The 24,253-nt window shown below is 49.0% G+C and overlaps 1 protein-coding gene across 1 annotated transcript; it reads right to left on the minus strand.

Moving 5' to 3' along the window:
* Positions 1 to 6,750: 6,750 nt before the first annotated feature.
* On the minus strand, positions 6,751 to 23,576 carry LOC132762113 (probable serine/threonine-protein kinase PkwA). Its single transcript, XM_067468444.1, has 6 exons — positions 23,320 to 23,576; positions 11,705 to 11,995; positions 9,824 to 9,970; positions 9,516 to 9,596; positions 8,416 to 8,628; positions 6,751 to 7,096 (listed from the first exon to the last, which is right to left on the minus strand). The coding sequence occupies exons 1-6, from the start codon at positions 23,512 to 23,514 to the stop codon at positions 6,977 to 6,979; spliced, it is 1,047 nt and encodes a 348-aa protein (XP_067324545.1). The 5' UTR covers positions 23,515 to 23,576; the 3' UTR covers positions 6,751 to 6,976.
* Positions 23,577 to 24,253: the final 677 nt, after the last annotated feature.

The following is a 24,253-nucleotide window of genomic DNA, read 5'->3' on the forward strand; positions in this document are numbered from 1 at the left end:
AGGGAGATGTCCAGGCTCTTTTTGGAGACGTCCAGAGAAGGTGACCTCAACACCTCTCTGGACAATTGGTTCAAGTGCCAAACACTCACTTAAAATCCAACCATCCAGGGCAATAAAAAACAGAACTCCCTCCTCCTCTTCACAACAATTCTTGAGTTATTTAGAGGAACATCCTGGTTGTCGTCCCCAAAAGCCTTCTCTTCTCCAGGATGCCCATGTCCAGCTCCTTCAACCTTTCCTTGCATGTTTTGTTCTCTATCCCTCTTATCATCCTCATTGCCCTTCTCTGAACCTGGCTCCATACACTTCTTGAGTTGGAAGAGACCCCAAAGACCATCCAATCCGACCCTATTCTGCCATGAAGGGAAACACAATCCAATCCTTCCCAACAGATTGCTTAAAACCTCCAGAGAAGGAGACCTCTGGCTGTGCAATCTGTGCCTTCAGCATGCTGTTCTAAAGCTGTCTCCATGAGCTAGTATACTTCAAAGCCTGCAGATACTCCAATATATCCCAGTCCAAGACCTCGTGGTGCCCCTCACCGCACCAAGAGCAACAGCATTAAAAGGTCCTGGCACTTTGGGGGAAATCAGGTCAATGTATTGTAGCAGGCTTTCATGGCTGGAATCACTAGGTTCTTGTGGGTTTTTTCGGGCTATATGGCCATGTTCTAGAGGCATTTTTCCTGACGTTTCGCCTGCATCTATGGCAAGCATCCTCAGAGGTAGTGAGGTCTGTTGGAAGTAGGAAAATGGGTTTATATATCTGTGGAATGACTGGGGTGGGGCAAAGAGCTCTCTGCTGGAGCTAGGTGTGAATGTTTCAGCTGACCACCTTCATTAGCATTTGACAGCCTGGCTGAGCCTGGGAAAATGTTTTGTTGAGAGGTGTTAAGATGTGCCTGGTTGTTTCCTCTCTGCTGTTTTGCTGTAGTAATTTTAGAGTTTTTTAATACTGGTAGCCTGATTTTATTCATTTTCATAGTCTCCTCCTTTCTGTTGAAATTGTCCACATGCTTCTTGTGGATTTCAGTGGCTTCTCTGTGTACCCTGACATGGTGGTTGTGAGAGTGGTCCAGCATTTCTGTCTTCTCAAATAAAATGCTGTGTCCAGGTTGGTTCCTCAGGTGCTTTGCTGTGGCTGACTTCTCTGGTTGAAGGAATCTGCAGTGCCTTTCATGTTCCTTGATGCGTGTCTGGGCAATGCTGCTGCGTTTGGTGGTCCCTCTGTAGACTTCTTGTCCACAGCTGCATGGTACACGGTAGACTCCTGCAGAAGCGAGAGGATCCCTCTTGTCCTTTGCTGAACGGAGCATTTGTTGGATTTTCTTGGTGGGTCTGGAGATAGTTTGTATGTTGTGTTTCCTCATCAGCTTCCCTCTGCGGTCAGTGGTTCCCTTGATGTATGGCAAGAACCCTTTTCCTCTGGGTGGATCTTCGTCTTTACTCTCGTGGCTTCTTCTCGGTTTTGCAGCTCTTCTGATGTCTGAGGTGGAGTCTCCCTTGGCCTGGAGAGCCCAGTTGAGGTGGTTCCGTTCCTCTTGGAGAAGGTGGGCTTCACAGATCCTTTTTGCACGGTCTTCAAGGCTTTAATGGGGCTTCTTTGTTGACTTGGGTGATGGTTGGAGTTTTTGTGTAGATATCTCTCTGTGTGTGTGGGTTTTCTGTAAACGGTGTGACCCAATTGTTGATCTGGTTTGCGGATAACTAGGACATCTAGGAAAGGCAGTCTTCCTTCATTTTCTTTTTCCATGGTGAGTTGGATGTTTGGGTGGATGCTGTTAAGATGGTCCAGGAACCTGTTGAGTTCTTCTTCTCCATGGCTCCAAATGGTGAAGGTGTCATCCACATCTCTGAACCACATCCTGGGCTTTTTTGTTGCTGTTTCCAGGGCTAGTTTTTCAAAGTGTTCCATGTAGAAATTAGATTGTCCTTTGATTCTTCCCTGCAGCCTCCTGACTCCGCTGTGATGCATTTGCAGGCAAATTGCACCCTCTGCTGGCCTCTGCTTAGGAACCATGTGCAAACCCCTTCCCCAGATGGGAGAGAATGAGGGGCTTAACCTGTATAAAGAGCAGCAGAGAAAACCAGTCAAGCCTGACCTCTCCTTAGAAGCCAAAGTGACACAATGGGGTCAAAGAAGACAATAAGGCGCACTAGTAACATGTAAGGGACAGCTGGTGTGGTGCAATGTTTGGGGGGTTATACAATGACTCTGCAGACTTGGGTTTGAATCCATGCCCAGCCATGGAAACCAGGTGGGTGACCTTGGGCAAGTCACACTCTCTCGGCCTCAGAGGAAGGCATTTGAACACATGTTACCAAGACACCAAGCCTTAACCTGGAAATGCACACAATCCCTAACCCATCTAAAACACAGACATGTGCCTTTCATCTCAAGAACAGACAAGCATCCCGAGCTCTGAAGATCACCTGGGAAGGGATCCCACTGGAGCATTGCAGCGCACCCAAATACCTGGGAGTCACTCTGGACCGTGCTCTGACCTACAAGAAGCACTGCCTGAACATCAAGCAAAAAGTGGGTGCCAGAAACAATATCATACGAAAGCTGACTGGCACAACCTGGGGATCACAACCAGACACAGTGAAGACATCTGCCCTTGCGCTGTGCTACTCTGCTGCTGAGTACGCATGCCCAGTGTGGAACACATCTCACCACACTAAAACAGTGGATGTGGCTCTTAATGAGACATGCTGCATTATCACGGGGTGTCTGCGCCCTAGACCACTGGAGAAATTACACTGCTTAGCCGGTATTGCACCACCTGACATCCGCCGGGAAGTAGCAGCCAATAGTGAAAGGACCAAGGCAGAGACATCTCCAGCTCATCCCCTGTTCGGATATCAGCTAGAACGTCAACGACTTAAATCTAGAAATAGTTTTCTAAGATCTACAGAGGCACTCGCTGGAACACTTCAGCAAGCGAGAGTCCAAAAGTGGCAGGCTCAAACCCAGAACCTCAACCAATGGCTGATAACAAATGAGAAACTCCCCCCTGGGCACACAGAAGACTGGGCGACCTGGAAGGCACTGAACAGACTGCACTCTGGCACCACGAGATGCAGAGCCAACCTTCAGAAATGGGGCTACAAAATGGAATCCTCAACATGCGAGTGTGGAGAGGAGCAAACCACTGACCACCTGCTGCAATGCAACCTGAGCCCCGCTACATGCACCATGGGGGACCTTCTTGCAGCAACACCGGAAGCACTCCAAGTAGCCAGATACTGGTCAAAGGACATTTAACCAACTACCAGACTCACAAGTTTTGTATTCTGTCTATTTGTTTGCTTTGTTCTGAAATGTAATGTAATGGACTGGTTGCTCTGACAAGAGAAATAAATAAATACCACAAACACAAATAGGGAAAAAGTGGTTCAAAGTCGCCACCTGCTGGCTACTGAAGGCTCCAAATAAACAAACCCTGAAAATGCAAACCTGTACTCCTTTAAAGCAAAGGCTGAACTGCTTTCTGTCGGGAGCGTTTTGCTTGTGTGTTCTGCATGGAAGCAGGTTGGACTGGATGGCCCTTGGGGTCTCTTCCAACTACATGATTCTGTTCAGATTACAGGTAAAGGTTGAATCTCCTGCATCCAAAATGCTTAAGACCAGAAACAGTCTGTACTTCAAGCATTTTGGATTTGGGGATGCTTGCATATGGATCAAAAGATATCTTGGAGATGGGACTCAAATCAAAACTTGAAATTCAACTATGTTTCATGCACACCTTAATCACACAAAGCCAAAAGTCTCTGGGACTTTTCCCAGAGACCAAAACCTGTGGTCTTCTGCTGTTGCAGAGGTTGGACGAGAATGTCCTTATGATCTCTTCCAACTCTATATTATGATGATTTTGGGATTCGTTTAAATCCACATTAAATCCCATTCACTAGGTTCTGGGGGACACAGGTGGAGGTCCACCAGTTGAAACCAGTTACAAAATGATGGTGGGGAGGGGAGCCAAGGGCCATGATCTACTGTTTCCTTGCAAACACTCACCCAAGTAATTACTCAGGGACTGACCCCATAGAATCATACAATCCTAGAGTTGGAAGAGCCCTGTCCAGTGACCACTTTGACCAGGGTCTACTTTGACCAGCAACCACTTGACCAGGGACCACATTGACCAGAGTCTACTTTGACCAGGGTCAGCTTTGACCAGCAACCATTTGACCAGGGACCACATTGACCAGGGTCTACTTTGACCAGGGTCAATTTTGACCAGCAACCACTTGACCAGGGACCACTTGATCAGGGACAACTTCGACCAGGGACCACTTGATCAGGGACCACTTGACCAGGGACCACATTGACCAGGGTCTACTTTGACCAACAACCACTTGATCAGGGACCACTTGACCAGGAACCACTTGATCAGGGACACTTTGACCAGGGACCACTTGACCAGGGACCACATTGACCAGGGTCTACTTTGACCAGCAACCACTTGACCAGGGACCACTTTGACCAGCTACCACTTTGACCAGGGTCTACTTTGACCATGGGCCATCCAGTCCAACCCCATTCTGCCAAGAAGCAGGAATATTGCATTCAAATCACCCCTGACAGATGGCCATCCAAAGCTTCCAAAGAAGGAGCCTCCACCACATTCTGTGGCAGAGAGTTCCACTGCTGGATGGCTCTCACAGTCAGGAAGTTCTTCCTCATGTTCAGATGGAGTCTCCTCTCTTGTAGTTTGAAGCCATTGTTCCATTGCGTCCTAGTCTCCAGGGAAGCAGAAAACAAGCTTGCTCCGTCCTCCTCCCTGTGGCTTCCTCTCACATATTTATACATGGCTATCATGTCTCCTCTCAGCCTTCTCTTCTAAAGGCTAAACATGCCCAGCTGTTTAAGACGCTCCTCATAGGGCTTATTCTCCAGACCCTTGATCCTTTGAGTCGCCCTCTTTCTCTGGGCACATTCCAGCTTGTCAATATCTCTCTTCAGTTGTGGTGCCCAGAATTGGACACAGTGTGATTTCAGGTGTGGTCTAACCAAAGCGGAATAGAGCATGGGGAGCATGACTTCCCTGGATCTAGACACTAGGCTCCTATTGATGCAGGCCAAAATCCCATTGGCTTTTTTTGCCACCACCCCTTTCTCCTTCCCCAATCTAGGGTGTGACCCCTAGCATTGAAATGCACAAATCGCTTTTGGCAAAGGAAAGCCCTGTCCTGTGAGAGTGACGTTTGCCTGATGCAACCCATCAGACATGTCCCAGTCCTTTGGGGAGAGTCCCTTCCCAAGCTCACTCAAATTCCTTTATGCCACGAGTGATGTCCCAATCATGGGTGGTGTCATTCCAGGCTGTTGTCAGTAACCGCAACTGAGGCCTGGAAGTCCTGGGCTTGTGATATATATATAAAAGCAGTAGCCTCTGCTGTGATGTTTGGCTGGAGGCAGCTGGACTGTGCTTGGTTTTGGCTGGAGGCCGCTGGACTGTGCTTGGCCTCCCCCGCGGCCACTCCTGGGAGTGCACGACTCCAGTTGTTGTGCCTACAGGTTCATCGGAACACGCAAGCCCCCTCACCACGACAAGGTGACAGTCCATCGAGGGTCCACTTTGTTGATGAGAAGCTTCCCACCGGAGTGGAAATCATCTATCGGACAGATGGCAAGCTGTTTAACCTCAGCAGACTGAGAGCCAAAACCAAAGTTGCAACAACATCTGTTATAGAACTCCAGTATGCTGATGACAATGTCATCTGTGCGCATACAGAAGAAGATCTACAAGCCATTCTAAACACCTTCGCAGAAGCATACGAGAAGCTTGGCCTGTCACTGAACATTGAGAAAACCAAAGTGTCACCAGCCATCCCTTCCCCAATGCCAGAGATACAGCTTAATGGTGTCACATTAGAAAATGTTGACCATTTCCGCTACGTTGGCAGCCACCTCTCCACCAAAGTCAACATTGACACCGAAATACAACACCGCCTGAGCTCTGCAAGTGCAGCATTTTCCCGAATGAAGCAGAGAGTGTTTGAGGACCGGGACATCCGTAGGGATACCAAGGGGCTTGTCTATAAAGCTATTGTCCTCCCAACCCTGCTCTATGCCTGTGAGACGTGGACTGTCTACAGACGTCACATGCAACTCCTGGAATGATTCCATCAGCGCTACCTCCGGAAAATCCTGCAAATATCTTGGGAAGACAAGTGGACAAACGTCAGCGTGCTGGAAGAAGCAAAGACCACCAGCATTGAAGCAATGTTCCTTTGCCATCAACTCCGCTGGGCCGGCCACATTGTCCGGATGCCTGACCACTGTCTCCCAAAGCAGTTGCTCTACTCTGAACTTAAGAACGGAAAACGGAATGTTGGTGGGAAGGAAAAGAGATTGAAAGATGGCCTCAAAGCAAACCTTAAAAACTCTGGCATAGACACTGAGAACTGGGAAGCCCTGGCCCTTAAGCGCTCCAGCTGGAGGTCAGCTGTGACCAACAGTGCTGCAGAATTCAAGGAGGCACGAGTGGAGGGTGAAAGAGAAACGTGCCAGGACGAAGGCGTGTCAAGCCAACCCCGACCAGGACCGCCTTCCACCTGGAAACCAATGCCCACACTGCGGAAGAAGATGCAGAGCAAGAATAGGGCTCCACAGCCACATGCGGACCCACAAGGAAACCCATAATGGAAGACCATCTTGCTCGTCCAACGAGGGATCGCCTAAGTAAGTAAGGAGGCAGCTGGGACTCGTACATATTGACAGGTATGGAGAATAAGAGGCAGCTCCGCTCAGGACACTTTATTGCACATGGCTGAGGCTGCCCCTCTCCAATGCTGTTGTGGGGTGATGGTGAGGGGAAAAAACAGTGGGAACCTGGGGTCACAGAAGCAGCTTCACCTAGAAGTTCTAATTGGCCTATGCTCCTTCGTCTTCCTTCTTCTGCTGGGGAGGAGGTTGCTCATGCCTTCCTGCAGGCTCTGTTATTCTTCTGCTCCAGGGCAGAGCAGCCTTAGTGGAGCTGCGCAAGGTGGAGGTTCCCTCCAGCACCGGCCACAGCAAGCGTGGTCCCTCCAGGAGCTGATGCCACCACATGGACCGGCTTACTGGGCAGCAGGATCTCCCCAGCCACCTACAGAGAGACAGAGACAGAGGAATCATGTGAAGGACAAGGAAGGTAGGCTCTGCTCTCCACCACGGGCTCTCCTTGGTCTACAGCAGTGGCTCCCAACCTTTTTTGACCAGGGACCACTTTGACCAGCGACCACTTGACCAGCAACCACTTTGACTAGGGTCCACTTTGACCAGCGACCACTTGACCAGCAACCACTTTGACTAGGGTCCACTTTGACCAGGGATCACTTGACCAGGGACCACTTTGACTAGCAACCACTTGACCAGGGTCCACTTTGACCAGGGACCATCTGACCAGGGACCACTTTGACTAGCAACCACTTGACGAAGGACCACTTTGACCAGCAACCACTTTGACCAGCAACCACTTTGACCAGAGTCCACTTTGACCAGGGTCCACTTGACCAGGGTCCACTTTGACCAAGGACCACAGACCACTTTGACTAGCAACCACATGACCAGGGGCCACTTCCACCAGAGTCAACTTTGACCAGGGACCACTTTGACTAGCAACCACTTGACAAGGGACCACATTGATCAAGGTCCACTTTGACCAGGGTCCACTTTGACCAGGGACCATCTGACCAGGGACCACTTTGACTAGCAACCACTTAACAAGGGACCACTTTGACCGGGGTCCACTTTGACCAGCAACCACTTTGACCAGAGTCCACTTTGACCAGGGTCCACTTGACCAGGGACCACTTTGACTAGCAACCACTTGACCAGGGTCCACTTTGACCAAGGACCACAGACCACTTTGACTAGCAACCCCATGACCAGGGGCCACTTCCACCAGGGTCAACTTTGACCAGGGACCACTTTGACTAGCAACCACTTGACGAGGGACCACTTTGATCAAGGTCCACTTTGACCAGGGTCCACTTTGACCAAGGTCCACTTTAACCAGGATCTGCTTTGACCAGCAACTACTTAACCAGGGTCCGCTTTGACCAGGGTCCGCTTTGACCAGGGTCCACCTTGACCAGAGACCACTCTCCAACATTAGTACCAAAAGGGTTACAAATCAGTTTTTGGTCAAATTTGGATTTGGTTTGGTTATTTGGTGTGCCGATTCAGAAAATTGCATTGGATAGACCACATCAGCTCTAGTTTCTGATACAGAACACATGCCATCCAGGAGTTGCCATCTGCTTACCCACAGAAAACCATATTTAATAAGTCTCTACACTTATGACAAGGTCTCACCTCTTCTCCTGGCTCAGGAGGGCTCGCATTCACACCCAAGCCTCACAACAACCCTGTGAGGCAGGCCAGGCTAGTATCACTGGGTGGACCACGGTTGCCCCAACTCACCTTCCCTGTGCTGGTGTGGATGACGCTGGCCCCGCCAGTGCCGCTGCCTCCGGCCACCACCATGTCCCTTGCGCAGAACCGGGCGCCGTAAAGAAATTCCCCTTGCGTGAGGCTCCCGGGGAAGGGCAGGTCTTGGCACAGGCAAGTGGTGCGCAGGTCCCAGAGCTGCAGGGCGTTGCGCGGGACCCATGAGGCGGTCAGGACCAGGTCTCCCTGCAAGGGGAGGGGGAGAGAGGAGGGGAGGAGGGGGCTTCAGCTCCAGGCCAGTCCTGGAACCCTTCTGGGAATGGATGAAGGGTCAGGCATGACTAATGTTGCCCCCCCCCCCTTTTGCTGGTCTCATATCTAAGGAGTGCTCAATTCCACATGGGGGTTCAATACCTGGTCCCAAGGTGGGGACACCTCAGAGCCACTCCAGATGCATTGAATCCTCAGGGACTCAAAGCTTGTCCCACTCAGGTGCAAAGAGGGGAGAGCTTGAGTCCATTGCCTACAAGCTGTAATTGCAGAAAGCCTGGCAGCAGCTGTGGATTTTGGCTCTCTTTTGACACTCTGGGCTCCTCCCTGCTGCTCCTGAAGTTGGACCTCCAGCCTTACCCCCCCCCCCCCAATCCATCCCCACACAGGAAGGGGATCTTGGTTTTGTGACACCCTGTTTGTGGGCATCCCATTTGAGGCAGCTGAAAGACAGTGTCCTGAAATGGCCTTAGGAGGCCCTGTGCAAGACTAGAATCTATATAGCAATATTAAATGACCACTCACAAGCCGGTTTTGCTTTGAAATGGATATATTGCTTGTATCTCTGCAGCAAAGAAAGACACTACTGACTTTTTCCCACCACCACTTCCTTTTATACACCTTTCCTGCCCATCTCCCCCTCTTCTCAGTTTCCTTATTAGAGCTTGTTGCTTCACAAGTTCCAATACAATGCTGGCTTCAAACTGTTATAAAGAGAGAATTGAGTCAGCCAAGATGATTCCGTCAAGATGTCATGGAGGAAATTTGTGATGTTTTCATGCCATCAGAAATTGACTCTGACACCCTGAGCTGCTTTCCTCCCATTGCCAGATCCTCCTCCCCCTCCCCCTCTTCCTCCTCACCTTGATGTCGATCCCGGGGCCGCAGATGTGGGGCCCGTTGATCACGCTCTGGGCACCCTTTGCCACGCGTTTGTCCCACACCTGGCACAACAGAAAGCAAGGGTGAGCTGGGCCTGGCAACACTCCTCTCTGTCACCCAAGTTGCACAGACTCTCATTAAGGCTAGGACGAGGAAAATAGTCAAGCAATGGAAACCTTGAATCCCAATGAAAAGCAGCTAGTTCTGACTCTGTGAGCACAGCCAGTGGTCCCAGTGGTCCTGCCAGTTCCAATAGAGGCAGGAAGGGGGGCTCCCCGGTTGGAGATACCTTGACGGAGTTGTCCCAGCCGCCAGTCAAGAAGAGGTGCAGCTCCTCCGGGTGGAAGCGCAAGGCAAAGACCCTCCGCGAGTGGCCACTCAGCGGGGTGAAGTCATCCCCAGCCATGAAGTCCGGCGCCTTGATGATGCGGAAGAGCTATGGCCCAGGAGGAAAAGGAAGAGGAGTGAGGGGGGCATCCAAGGGACCCCCAATTGGGGTTTGATTCAATGAGCTGTTCACTTTATTGAAAACTAGCATATCTGTTGGAGGGACTCCCCTCCATCCTTCCTGTTGTGGTTCAGTGTCCCAAGCATGATGGGATTCAGATCCCTGGCTGTCCTGGCTGTTTTTATGCGCCTCAGCTCACAGTTGTGGCCCCGAGGAAGCAGTTCTCACAGGAACTGAATGCAGTTGAAGGACAGGGCAGCCAGGTGCCTTCTCACACTGATAACGAAACCGTTAGGAGTAAACGGATAGCTGCCAGGCGAGTGAGAGCAGACTGTTTTGATGTTTAGAAAGCCTATTTAGGGGTTTCACAGACTCAATGAACCTGTCAGTTCAACGTAGCTAGTTAGCCTGAAAGCTTCATGGGATATCTTTGGCTGCATCATGGTTCTTGGGACTAGAGCTTCCCTGTTTGTACTATGGATTATGTTATGACTTCTGCTTAAAGGATTGTGCTTCTTGTGTTTACCTGAAGATCTTTGCAACTGTATTTTGCATCTCACCTGTCTTTGGAACTATGCATTGCTTAACCTTTACCTTGATTTGGATATTTGCTTTTAATAAACTACAAAATCTATAGCTCTTGTGTGTTGGTGTTTGGAAGCAAGGTGAAGTCTACTCTGAGTCGCAACACTTCCTTCCTTCCTTTCTCCAGGCATGTAGCCAGTGGGAGGGGGGGCTTGAGGGGCTTCAGCCCCCCCCCCCCCCCGAAATTTTCATGGTGGTTCGCGAAAAGGCCTTACTGGTGCATTATTTAAACAGTTATGTTTATTCATATCATGATCTGATCACCATACTCATGGGGGTATTATTGGGGTAACGATACAAAAGGTTTGCTAGGGTAGACCTCTTTCACTCAGACTCAGCCCCCCTCCCAAAACTCAACCCCCCCCCAAAAAAAACTCCCCCTGAAAAAACTCAGCCCCCCACCCACCCAAAATCGAAATCCTGGCTACAGGCCTGCCTTTCTCTTCCTCCTTTTCCTTCCTTCCTTTCTCTTCCTCCTTTTCCTTTCTTTCCTTCTTCTTTCCCTTCTTCATCTCTCTCTTTCTTTCCCTTCTTCCTTCCTTTCCTTCTCTCCCCCTTTCTCCCTTCTCCAGCTCTGAGAGCCCCTACCTCACAATGTCTCTATGGCAGTATGTCTCTTTCCTTCCTTTCTCCCTTCCCCTTCCTACTTCCCCTTTCTGTTTATTTGTTCAGTCACTTCCGACTCCTGGTGTCCTCCTGGACCAAGTGGCAACAATGGCAGACAGCACATCCAAGCCAACCAGCCTGAAGATTCTACCCAGCCACGATTTGGACCTATCAACACGCAGAAGCCTTTCGTTTCAAACTGCTGTCAAAGTCCTATAAAAATATCTGCATTGAGGTATGTCAGTTCTTGGGAGAGTTGTCTCTGCTAGCAACTTCTCTGTCCATTGAGAAAAAAGACTCAGATGTTGCCGTCAACCTGCCCATGTTTCACCTGGATTTCTGGAAAGCTTGACCCACTGGGCTCCGAACCCGCAATTCTTGCAGAAGCTGAAATCACGTAACATAGACGAACACAAGAAAAAGGGGGCATGAACTGTAGAAGATATGCCCTTCTACAACTAAATCAACTGCGTGTGGGTGATTGCTATCACTACATGGCCCTGAAACCCTGCCCATCCCACACATGCTCACTTGGAGGGTGCGGGTGTCATAGAGGCGGAGGTGGCGGTCCTTGCCGGCGGTGGCGAAGGCGCTCCCATCGCGACAGACGTCCAGCGCGTGGGTCTCATTCCCCTCCTCGGCCAGCGAAGCCACTGGGGAGCGGTCAGGTGGGAGGAAGGCGGCGACGGAGCCCTCGGCCCCCGCGGCTAGCAGCAGCCCTGGCCGGCCCCCCAGAAAGCAGACAGCTGTCACGGGACCCGCAAGAGGCCCGGTCTTCAAGGAGGAGGAGGATTCTGGGAGGCCTGTCTCGGTGTCCACCAGCTGAGAAGGAGGAAGAAGGCAAATGTTGTTGGAGAATGTAAAAATCAGTTGGTGAGTGTGCTAACTGAAAAATGCAAAGGATGAAGCTGATTGGTTGGACCACACCTGAGAGGCTAGCTGTTGCAACCCAGAGCAGGAAACTGGACCCTCAGACAACAATCCATCACGCTTGGCTTCAGGAAAACAATCCTTTTTTTATTGATGAAAGATGAGGAAAAAATGCAAAGGTAAAAAGCACAGTAAAAATCAGCAACAAGAAATGTCCATAAACAAGATCATGAAACCCACGGCTAAACTGCTGAATCCTGGAACCTGTTAGTAAATCACTAACCGTACTTAGGGCAACTAGGAAACCTCTGAGGAACAAGGTTACTTGGATCAGGAGACCTGCAAACGCTGGCACATGAATCTGGAAGGATGCCTGGTCTGAAGCTGTATTCAAGGCAATCATATTTAAGGCCAAGAAATCTATTGCGAGACACACCTGAAGGTTTTGTTTGGATTTCCTTCAATCTGGCTGACCTGCGTAAACATTGGGCTGCTCCTCAACTCTGCCAAATCTGCCCCCGCCTATCCTCATTAGGCAGGCCAGGTGCCTGATTCTCTGGAGATCTAAAACTGGGAGGAAAAGGGAGTGAACCGTCTCTCCTTGGCCTGGAAAGTATGTCCTCATGGGAATCTTGACTTTCGCTTTCCAAGGCTGTAGGATTTTCTCTACTCCACTCATCATCATTTAAACTGGTCTCAGAATTAACATGGGCATCAGGAAATACACGAGCATCAGGAAATACAATCAGAGAGTCAGGTTCAAGTTCACACACAGGCTGAACCCCAACACTAGCTGAACCTGGGAGCTTTGGCAACAGTTACATGTTTTCTATAGCAAGACTGTGTGGATTGGTAAAGATGTGAACTACACGTGATTTTCATTCCACCACAAATGTTATCGTCAAAAAAGAAAGGAGGAAGAGAAGAGGATGCAAACAATCCCCACCCAGGGTTGTTGTAGGTTTTTCAGGCTATATGGCCATGTTCTAGAAGCATTCTCTCCTGACGTTTTGCATGTATCTATGGCAGGCATCCTCAGAGGTTGTGAGGTCACCTGCTATAGATGCAGGTGAAACATCAGAAGAGAATGCTTCTAGAACATGGCCATATAGCCCAAAAAACCTACAACAACCCAGTGGTTCCGGCCATGAAAGCCTTCAACAATACAATCCTCACCCAGTTAGTCTGACATGGATACCAAGAAATATTCTGCAGATCATTAAAGAGACTATCCATTATGAGATGGGCCAACTTTGGCTCTCCAGGTGTTTTGGGCTTCAACCGGATGTTGGGTATTGTGGGAGTTGAAGTCCAAAACACCTGGAGGGCTAAACTTGGCCCATGCCTGATCTATAAGCACTTAGAAAGGAACCAGTTCACTTGTCAGGAAAGAGAGGTAGCCTATGACAATCTGGCAGAAATAAAGAATATGATCTAAAACATCTTATAGAGGATAGGGATCCATCAATCACTTATAGAGCAGCTAAGTTTTGTGTGGCAGCTATAAAAATAAGGAAGCACTGGGTTGTTGTAGGTTTTTTAGAGCTATATGGCCATGTTCTAGAGGCATTTTCTCCTGACGTTTCGCCTGCATCTATGGCAAGCATCCTCAGAGGTAGTGAGGTGAGGAAGCAGTTTGTGGATGATTTTAGCAGACAGAAGTTTTAACTTACTCGTTTTATTACCTATACCCACAGATTTTATAAGTATGATATATGAAGCCAAATAGATTGACTCCATATTATGGACTTTCTGCTTTTAATATTATGAAATTTTGGTCGTAGTGCTAATGCTTTAAAAAACTCTGTTCATAATGTTTTACACTCTTGGTCTGCGGCCCTAATAATAATAAAATGCATTTATTCATTCACTTAGAAAGGAATGCCAAGAGTCAACATGAGTTCCCCAAAAGCAATTCATGTTTTTTTTCGATAGGAAATTCCACTTGAACATGAGGAAGAACTTCCTGACTGTGAGAGCCGTTCAGTAGTGGAACTCTCTGCCCCGGAGTGTGGTGGAGGCTCCTTCTTTGGAAGCTTTTAAACAGAGGCTGGATGGCCATCTGTCAGGGGTGATTTGAATGCAATATTCCTGCTTCTTGGCAGAATGGGGTTGGACTGGATGGCCCATGAAGTCTCTTCCAACTCTATGATTCTATGATTCTGATTCTATGATAGGGTTACAAGCTTGGTAGATGCAAGGAATGTTGTGGATGTAGTATCTTGATTTTAGCAAGGACTTTGACAGAATCCCTCATGATCTTCTTGCAAGCAAACTAGTCAAATGTCAGCTAGGTAATGCTACTATTCGGTGGATCTGTAATTGGTTAAGCAACTGAACCCAAAGGATGCATCTCTCCAATGGTTCCTCTTCTTAATCCTGGAGAGAAGTGACCACTGGGGGGCATAAAAGATCAGAGGGAGTTTCGAACCCTGGTCCATGGGCAAAATCTAGCCTGCCAAGCATTTTTTTGCAGCTTCCAACTTTAGGTTTGTATGATTCTATCATCATCATCATCATCAAGCCAGGATTGGATGGTCATCTGTCTGGAGTGCTTTGATTGTGTCCACCACCACCACCCCAACAGTCTGAGAGACCACGAACTGGCCCTTGCTTAAAACATTTGAAGACTCCTGCTATTCAAGATATTTGTTGATGCCTTGGACAGAATTGAAGAAATGCTAATTAAATTTTTGGATAGGACCCAGATAAATACACCAGAGGACAGCGTGGGAATCCAAAATGACATCTACAGATGAGAGAGCTGATTGGCCAAAACAAACACAATGTATTTCAACAGGGAGATAATCTGGAATCAGATCCTGGGATACAGGGTAGTGGAGATCCAGCCTTGCCTTAGTGGAGCACAAGCTGAATCATAGAATCATAGAATCATAGAATCAAAGAGTTGGAAGAGACCTCATGGGCCATCCAGTCCAACCCCATTCTGCCAAGAAGCAGGAATATTGCATTCAAATCACCCCTGACAAATGGCCATCCAGCCTCTGCTTAAAAGCTTCCAAAGAAGGAGCCTCCACCACACTTCGGGGCAGAGAGTTCCACTGCTGAACGGCTCTCACAGTCAGGAAGTTCTTCCTAATGTTCAGATGGAATCTCCTCTCTTGTAGTTTGAAGCCATTGTTCCGCGCCCTAGTCTCCAAGGAAGCAGAAAACAAGCTTGCTCCCTCCTCTCTGTGGCTTCCTCTCACATATTTATACATGGCTATCATATCTCCTCTCAGCCTTCTCTTCTTCAGGCTAAACATGCCCAGTTCCCTAAGCCACTCCTCATAGGGCTTGTTCTCCAGACCCTTGATCATTTGAGTCGCCCTCCTCTGGACACATTCCAGCTTGTCAATATCTCTCTTGAATTGTGGTGCCCAGAATTGGACACAATATTCCAGATGTGGTCTAACCAAAGCAGAATAGAGGGGTAGCATTACTTCCTTAGATCTAGACACTATGCTCCTCTTGATGCAGGCCAAAATCCCATTGGCTTTTTTTGCCGCCACATCACATTGTTGGCTCATGTTTAACTTGTTGTCCACGAGGACTCCAAGATCTTTTTCACACGTCCTGCTCTTGAGCCAGGCGTCCCCCATTCTGTATCTTTGCATTTCATTTTTTCTGCCAAAGTGGAGTATCTTGCATTTGTCACTGTTGAACTTCATTTTGTTAGTTTTGGCCCATCTCTCTAATCTGTCAAGATCGTTTTGAATTCTGCTCCTGTCCTCTGGACTATTGGCTATCCCTCCCAATTTGGTGTCGTCTGCAAACTTGATGATCATGCCTTCTAACCCTTCATCTAAGTCATTAATAAAGATGTTGAACAGGACCGGGCCCAGGACGGAACCCTGCGGCACTCCGCTCGTCACTTCTTTCCAAGATGAACATGAGCTAAGCGTGTGATGTGGCAGCTAAAGTGTTTGGATTGAGGGAAACCATGGTCCGACTCTCTTCTGCTTTGGCCAGACCTCTTTACTTGGAATAGTGTAGAAGGGGCCTCTGTGGAATCACTTTCCCTGCTATTTGAATCCATGGCTCCCTAGTGCCTGGAGCAGCAGGAAACACACTGCCCTTCTCCTCAATGGGCCGCCCTTTCAAATATTTAAGCACAGTTCCTTCCTCCAAGCTAAACATCCCCAGCTCCTGAAGCCACTCCTCAGAGGGATTCATGACTTGCAAACCTTTGTCCATGTGGCCCTTCTCTGGACACATTTCTTCTTGTCCATCTCCTTCTTGAATTGCTTTGCCCAGAACTGGACACAGGGTTATTATTATTCCAGGTGAGAAGGTCTGGCCAAAACAGAAGAAAGTGGGACTCAGGCCCCTCCTCTTCCTCCTTCGCTATTTTCCTATAGAGGGGTGAACATTGTGACTATCATTTCCACAGGGCTTTGTTCTGGCCTCGCGTTGGCAGCGTGCATGTCTTCGTTGATGGTATCCATCCATCTTTTCTTTGGCCTTTGTCCACGTGGTCGCCATCCTGCAGTCTCCAAATGCAGTGCCGTTTGTGCTCCTGATGCTGGTTCTCTACTCACTACGCGAGCATACCACTGTAGCCTTACTTCCTGCATTTTCTTGCTGATTGCTTTTATTCCTAGTCTTTAATGGATGGACAGATGTCATTGTATGGCACATGGTCAAGAAGTGTCAGGCCAAGTGTCCATCTCAGCATTTCCATTGTGTTCAGGGCTTGTTTGTATTTCATTGTTGCTGGCCAGCACTCTGCCCCATAGAAGGAGGGCTACTGGGTGGACTATGGCACCAAAGTCAACATTGACACCGAAATACAACACCGCCTAAGCTCTGCAAGTGCAGCATTTTCCCGAATGAAGCAGAGAGTGTTTGAGGACCGGGACATCTGTAGGGAGACCAAGGTGCTTGTCTATAAAGCTATTGTCCTCCCAACCCTGCTATATGCCTGTGAAACGTGGACTGTCTACAGACGTCACATGCAACTTCTGGAATGATTTCATCAGCGCTGCCTCCAGAAAATCCTGCAAATCTCTTGGGAAGACAAGCGGACAAACGTCAGCGTGCTGGAAGAAGCAAAGACCACCAGCATTGAAGCGATGGTCCTCTGCCATCAACTCCGCTGGGCCGGCCATGTTGTCCGGATGCCTGACCACCGTCTCCCAAAGCAGTTGCTCTACTCCGAACTTAAGAACGGAAAATGGAACGTGCGTGGACAAGAAAAGAGATTTAAAGATGGGCTCAAAGCCAACCTTAAAATCTCTGGCATAGACACTGAAAACTGGGAAGTCCTGGCCCTTGAAAGCTCCAGCTGGAGGTCAGCTGTGACCAGCAGTGCTGCAGAATTCGAGGAGCCACGAATGGAGGGTGAAAGAGAGAAACGTGCCAGGAGGAAGGCGCATCAAGCCAACCCCAACCGGGACCGCCTTCCACCTGGAAACCAATGCCCTCACTGTGGGAAAAGATGCGGGTCAAGAAGAGGGCTCCACAGCCACCTATGAACCCACAAGGAAACGCATAATGGAAGACCATCTTACTCGTCCAACGAGGGATCGCCTAATGGAATGGACTGGGTGGACAACTGTAGTGTACAACTTAGTCTTGGGTTGTTCAGGCATTTTTGAGTCACACAGAATGCCAGTCGTTTGCTGCCATTTCAACCAGGCTCCATTTATTTGTGACCATATGCTGCCATATATGGAGACCAGTGACCCTAGTCATTTAAATTGGGTGGCCTTCTTTGGGGCTTGTACATTCATTTGGATCGTTTTCCCAGTTTGAAGACCACATTGCAGATACTCTATTTTGGGTATGTTCGGTTGGAGTCCGTTTTCACTCCATGTGTTGTAGTAGAGTCTCCTGGTAATGCTATAACTGATAATCCCTGTCAGCCGTCACCACCCGCAGCTCCTTCAGAGTCAAGCCAGGAACTTCAAGGATACCATCCATCAGGCTTTATTTCCTGAAGTATGGACTGGTTGGATCTTCTTGCGGTCCAAGGCACTCACAGCATTTTCCTCCAACACCACAGTTCAAAAGCGCCTCTCTTCCTTCACTGTCTTCCTTATGGTCCAGCTCTCCCATTCACAGGGAGAATGTTCTGTTGGTCATGGGGTTCTGTGTGGGATGTTTGGCCCGATTCCATTGTTGGTGGGGTTTGGAATGCTCTTTGTTTGTAGGTGAACTATAAATCCCAGCAACTACAACTCCCAAATGTCAGGGTCTATTTCCCCCAAACTCCATCTGTGTTCATATTTGGGCATATTGAGTATGCGTACCAAGTTTGGTCCAGATCCATCATTGTTTGAGTCCACAGTGTTCTCTGGATGGAGGTGAACTACAATTCCAAAACTGAAGGTCAATGCCCACCAAACCCTTCCAATATTTTCTCTTGGTCATGGGAGTTCTGTGTGCCAAGTTTGGTTCAATTCCATCGTTGGTGGAATTGTTGAAGGCTTTTATAGCCGGAATCACTGGGTTGTTGTAGGTTTTTCGGGCTATATGGCCATGTTCTAGAGGCATTCTCCCCTGACGTTTTGCCTGCATCTATGGCAAGCATCCTCAGAGGTAGTGAGGATGTAATAATAGTATTATTATTATTATTTGAAACACAACAAGATGAGTCCACAGCAGACAAGATCACTCAGCTGGTTGTTGCATTGGATCGCACGTCGGACACTTCCCAAGTGTCTAGGACTGTGTGATGTATTGGCAAATAATGCATTCAGATCCCAGTAGGGTGGCCTTTTGCAGCTGACAAATGGTAATTTTGTCAGCATCGATTGTTTTTAAGTGCAGACCAAGGTCTTCAGGCACTGCACCCATTGTGCCCATCACCACTGGGACCACCTTTACTGGCTTGTGTCAGTGTCTTTGTAGTTCTATTATTATTATTATTATTATTATTATTATTATTATTATTATTATTATTATGTGTGCCAATCACCACTGGGACCAGCTTGACTGGCTTGTGCCAGAATCTTTGCATTGTTGTTGTTATTATTATTATTATTGAAGTGGGCTGTGGCATGACATTCTGCAATCCTTGCCAAATTGAACCCTATTTGCATCTAAAATGTGCAATGCAAGGCCAGAATGGTTCTTTTTTTGTTGTTCTTTGCAATATGTTCTTTGTCTTCAATCTCTATAAAACAAACTGCATTTCCTTTCAAAGCAAGGGCCCAACTCTCGCTTCCTATTTATTATGTGTATTGTCGAAGGCTTTCATGGGTGGAATCACTGGGTTGTAGGTTTTTTCGGACTATATGGCCATGTTCTAGAGGCATTCTCTCCTGACATTTCGCCTGCATCTATGGCAAGCATCCTCAGAGGTTGTGAGGTCTGTTGGAACTGGGGAAAAAGGTTTATATATCTGTGGAATGACCAGGGTGGGACAAAGGACTCTTGTCTGTTGGAGCTAGGTGTGAATGTTTCAACTAACCACCTTGTTTAGCATATATTTATTTATTTATTTATTTATTTGCTATATTTATATACCGCCGTTTCTCAGCCTAGCCGGCGACTCAACGCGGTTTACAACATAATATAACAATCAACAGTATACAGTTAAAAGCATAAAAAACATAAAAAACATAAAAACACAATTCATACATCAATACCAATCCAGTTCGACTCTTAACTAAAAACGTGATCCAGTTCGTCATCCATGTTGCCAGTCCTTTAGTCAGTTACCATTCGTTGCATTGGGTTAACCAAATGCCTGCTTAAACATCCAGGTCTTCAATCTTCTTCGGAATATCATCAATGAAGGGGCTGATCTTACCTCCAAGGGCAGGGCGTTCCATAGCCGCGGGGCCACCACAGAAAAGGCCCTGTCTCTCGTACCCGCCAGCCGCACCTGTGAAGCAGGCGGGATAGAGAGCAGGGCCTCCCCAGAAGATCTTAGGGTCCTGGCGGGCTGATAGGCCGAGATACGTTCGGATAGGTAAGTTGGGCCAGAACCGTTTAGGGCTTTAAAGGCCAACGCCAGCACTTTGAATTGAGCCCGGTAGCAGATCGGCAGCCAGTGGAGCTGGTGCAGCAGAGGAGTTGTATGCTCCCTGCGCTCCGCTCCCGTTAGTATCATGGCTGCCGAACGTTGGACTAGTTGGAGCTTCCGGGCCGTCTTCAAAGGCAACCCCACGTAGAGAGCGTTGCAGTAGTCCAAACGGGATGTAACCAGAGCGTGGACTACCGTGGCCAAGTCAGACTTCCCAAGGTACGGGCGCAGTTGGCGCACGAGTTTTAACTGTGCGAATGCTCCCCTGGTCACCGCCGAAACCTGGGGCTCCAGGCTCAGCGATGAGTCCAGGATCACACCCAAACTGCGAACCTGCGTCTTCAGGGGGAGTGCGACCCCATCCAACACAGGCTGTAACCCTATACCCTGTTCGGCCCTGCGACTGACCAGGAGTACCTCTGTCTTGTCTGGATTCAATTTCAATTTGTTCGCCCCCATCCAGACCGTCACAGCGACCAAGCACCGGTTCAGGACCTCGACAGCCTCCTTAGTAGCGGGTGGAAAGGAGTGACAGAGTTGGACATCATCCGCGTACAGATGACATCGCACTCCGAAACTCCGGATGATCTCACCCAGCGGCTTCATGTAGATGTTAAACAACATGGGAGACAATATTGAGCCCTGAGGAACCCCACAAAACAAAGGTTGTGGGGTTGAACAGGAGTCTCCCAGTAACACCTTCTGAGACCGACCCTCGAGGAATGAGCGGAGCCACTGTAAAACAGTTCCCATTCCCGTGAGGCGTCTCAGAAGGATACCGTGGTCGACGGTATCGAAGGCCGCTGAGAGGTCCAGAAGCACCAACAGGGACACACTCCCCCTGTCGAGCTCCCGGCGCAGATCATCCACTAAGGCGACCAAGGCTGTCTCAGTACCATGCCCCGGCCTGAAGCCAGACTGTGCCGGATCCAGATAATCCGTGTCTACCAAGAATGCCTGGAGTTGTGAGGCCACCACACGTTCCAGGACTTTGCCCAAAAAGGGGAGATTGGAAACAGGCCGGAAGTTGACGAATTGAGTGGGGTCCAGTGATGGTTTTTTCAACAGCGGTTTTATTACAGCTTGCTTTAAGCTGGCTGGAAAGATGCCTTCCCGGAGGGAGGCATTAACCACCACCTTCACCCACTCGGCCAATCCCCCTCTGGCCTCCTTCAGAAGCCAGGATGGGCAGGGGTCTAGGATGCATGTGGTAGCTCTCATTCCTCCAAGCACCTTGTCCACATCCTCGGATATAATGGCCTGGCAGTGCCTGGGGCAAACTTTTGTTGAGAGGTGATTAGATGTCCTTGTTTGTTTCCTCTCTGTTGTTTTGCTGCTGTAATGTTTGAGTTTTTAAATACTGCTAGCCAGATTTTGTTCATTTTCATGGTTTCCTCCTTTCTGTTGAAATTGTCCACGTGCTTCTTGTGGATTTCAAGAGCCAACTCTGGAACTCTCTCCCACTGGAGATCAGAAGTGTCCGATGTGTGATCCAATACAACAGTCAGCAGAGTGATCTTGTTTGCTAGGTACTCAACTTGTTGTGTATCTAATAATAATAATAATAATAATAATAATACATCCTAACTAACCATGCTATTAGGGTTTTAAATTGTATATCTTTGTCTGATTTTTATCCTTGTTGTAAACCGCGTTGAGTCGCCTGTTGGGCTGAGAAACTGCGGTATACAAGTAAAGTAAATAAATAAATAAATAATAAATAACTACCTCTGAGGATGCTTGCCATAGATGCAGGCGAAACGTCAGGAGAGAATGCCTCTAGAACAGGGGTCAGGAACCTTCGGCCCTCCAGGTGTGGTGGACTTCAACTCCCACAATTCCTTGGGCCAAGGTAAGCCTTTGGGGCAAATGCCGAGCCTCAAGGAATTGTGGGAGTTGAAGTCCACCACACCTGGAGGGCCGAAGGTTCCCCATGCCCCAGGTGTGGTGGACTTCAACTCCCACAATTCCTTGGGCCAAGGTAAGCCTTTGAGGCAAATACCGAGCCTCAAGGAATTGTGGGAGTTGAAGTCCACCACACCTGGAGGGCCGAAGGTTCCCCATGCCCCAGGTGTGGTGGACTTCAACTCCCACAATTCCTTGGGCCAAGGTAAGCCTTTGAGGCAAATGCCGAGCCTCAAGGAATTGTGGGAGTTGAAGTCCACCACACCTGGAGGGCCGAAGGTTCCCCATGCCCCAGGTGTGGTGGACTTCAACTCCCACAATTCCTTGGGCCAAGGTAAGCCTTTGGGGCAAATGCCGAGCCTCAAGGAATTGTGGGAGTTGAAGTCCACCACACCTGGAGGGCCGAAGGTTCCCCATGCCCCAGGTGTGGTGGACTTCAACTCCCACAATTCCTTGGGCCAAGGTAAGCCTTTGGGGCAAATGCCGAGCCTCAAGGAATTGTGGGAGTTGAAGTCCACCACACCTGGAGGGCCGAAGGTTCCCCATGCCCCAGGTGTGGTGGACTTCAACTCCCACAATTCCTTGGGCCAAGGTAAGCCTTTGGGACAAATGCCGAGCCTCAAGGAATTGTGGGAGTTGAAGTCCACCACACCTGGAGGGCCGAAGGTTCCCCATGCCCCAGGTGTGGTGGACTTCAACTCCCACAATTCCTTGGGCCAAGGTAAGCCTTTGGGGCAAATGCCGAGCCTCAAGGAATTGTGGGAGTTGAAGTCCACCACACCTGGAGGGCCGAAGGTTCCCCATGCCCCAGGTGTGGTGGACTTCAACTCCCACAATTCCTTGGGCCAAGGTAAGCCTTTGGGGCAAATGCCGAGCCTCAAGGAATTGTGGGAGTTGAAGTCCACCACACCTGGAGGGCCGAAGGTTCCCCATGCCCCAGGTGTGGTGGACTTCAACTCCCACAATTCCTTGGGCCAAGGTAAGCCTTTGGGGCAAATGCCGAGCCTCAAGGAATTGTGGGAGTTGAAGTCCACCACACCTGGAGGGCCGAAGGTTCCCCATGCCTGCTCTAGAATATGGCCATATAGCCTGAAAAAAACCTACAACAACCCATTACATCTTTATTTGTATTATTAGCATAGTACAATATCAGTATTATACATTACTATATTGTACTATACTATTAAGTTGTAATATTATTAGTAATATTACATGTAATATAACATATATAATTATAATATCGTATTGTTGTTGTTGTTGTTAGGAGAGGGCAAGCTTGGGATCTCAGGAGGCCATCCATCCCAACCCCAAGGTGCCAGGGTGCAGGGAGGGCACGGCCAAAGCGCCCCCGAGAGAGGCCCTGCCCCCAGAGAGGCCTCTCCGGACTGCGTCCCACCTGGAGGGCGCCATCTCCGAATCCCGCGGCCAGCTGCCTCCCTGCGGGGCCGAAGCCGAGGCTGAAGATGCCGTGGGGGTCGTGGGCGAGGGAGACCCTCCGCGGGGAGACATCCCTCCCCTTCTCCGCCTCCTCCTCCTCCGCCGCCTTCAAGCGAGAGGCCTGCAGAGCCTCCTCCAGGCGGCGACGGGCCATCCGCCTGCTCCCGCAGCCCCTCGCGGTGCTATGGAAACCGTTGCCGGAGCAACCGACGCGCAGCCGGCCCTCGCCGATGACGTCACGTTCCTCTCATTGGCTTACTAGAACGTGATATCGCTCTGATTGGGCAAACAACTCCCTTGGTTCCGCCCACAAGGGAGGACCGCCTCCTACTTCTCATTGGCTGTCAGGGGTAAATAGTATTCGCTCATTGGCCAAAACGCTCCTGCATTCTCATTGGCTGAGTGACAATGTTGCTGCATTCTCATTGGCTAGGTGAAAACTTTGCTGCATTCTCATTGGCTGAGTCACAACGTTGCTGTATTCTCATTGGCTGAGTCACAATGTTGCTGTATTCTCATTTCCTGGGCCACAATGTTGCTGCATTCTCATTGGCTGAGTCACAACGTTGCTGCATTCTTATTGCCTGGGTTAAAACGTTGCTGCATTCTCATTGGCTGAGTCACAACGTTGCTGCATTCTCATTGGGTGAGTCATAATGTTGCTGCATTCTCATTGGCTGAGTCACAATGTTGCTACATTCTCATTGGCTGAGTCACAATGTTGTTGCATTCTCATTGGATGGGTTAAAACTTTGCTGCATTCTCATTGGCTGAGTCACAATTTTGCTGCATTCTCATTGGATGGGTCACAATGTTGCTGCATTCTCATTGGCTGAGTCACAATGTTGCTGCATTCTTATTGGCTGAGTCACAATGTTGCTGCATTTTCATTG

Source organism: Anolis sagrei, chromosome 5 (assembly GCF_037176765.1).
Source record: "Anolis sagrei isolate rAnoSag1 chromosome 5, rAnoSag1.mat, whole genome shotgun sequence".
In the NCBI taxonomy this organism is placed as follows: Eukaryota; Metazoa; Chordata; class Lepidosauria; order Squamata; family Dactyloidae; genus Anolis; species Anolis sagrei.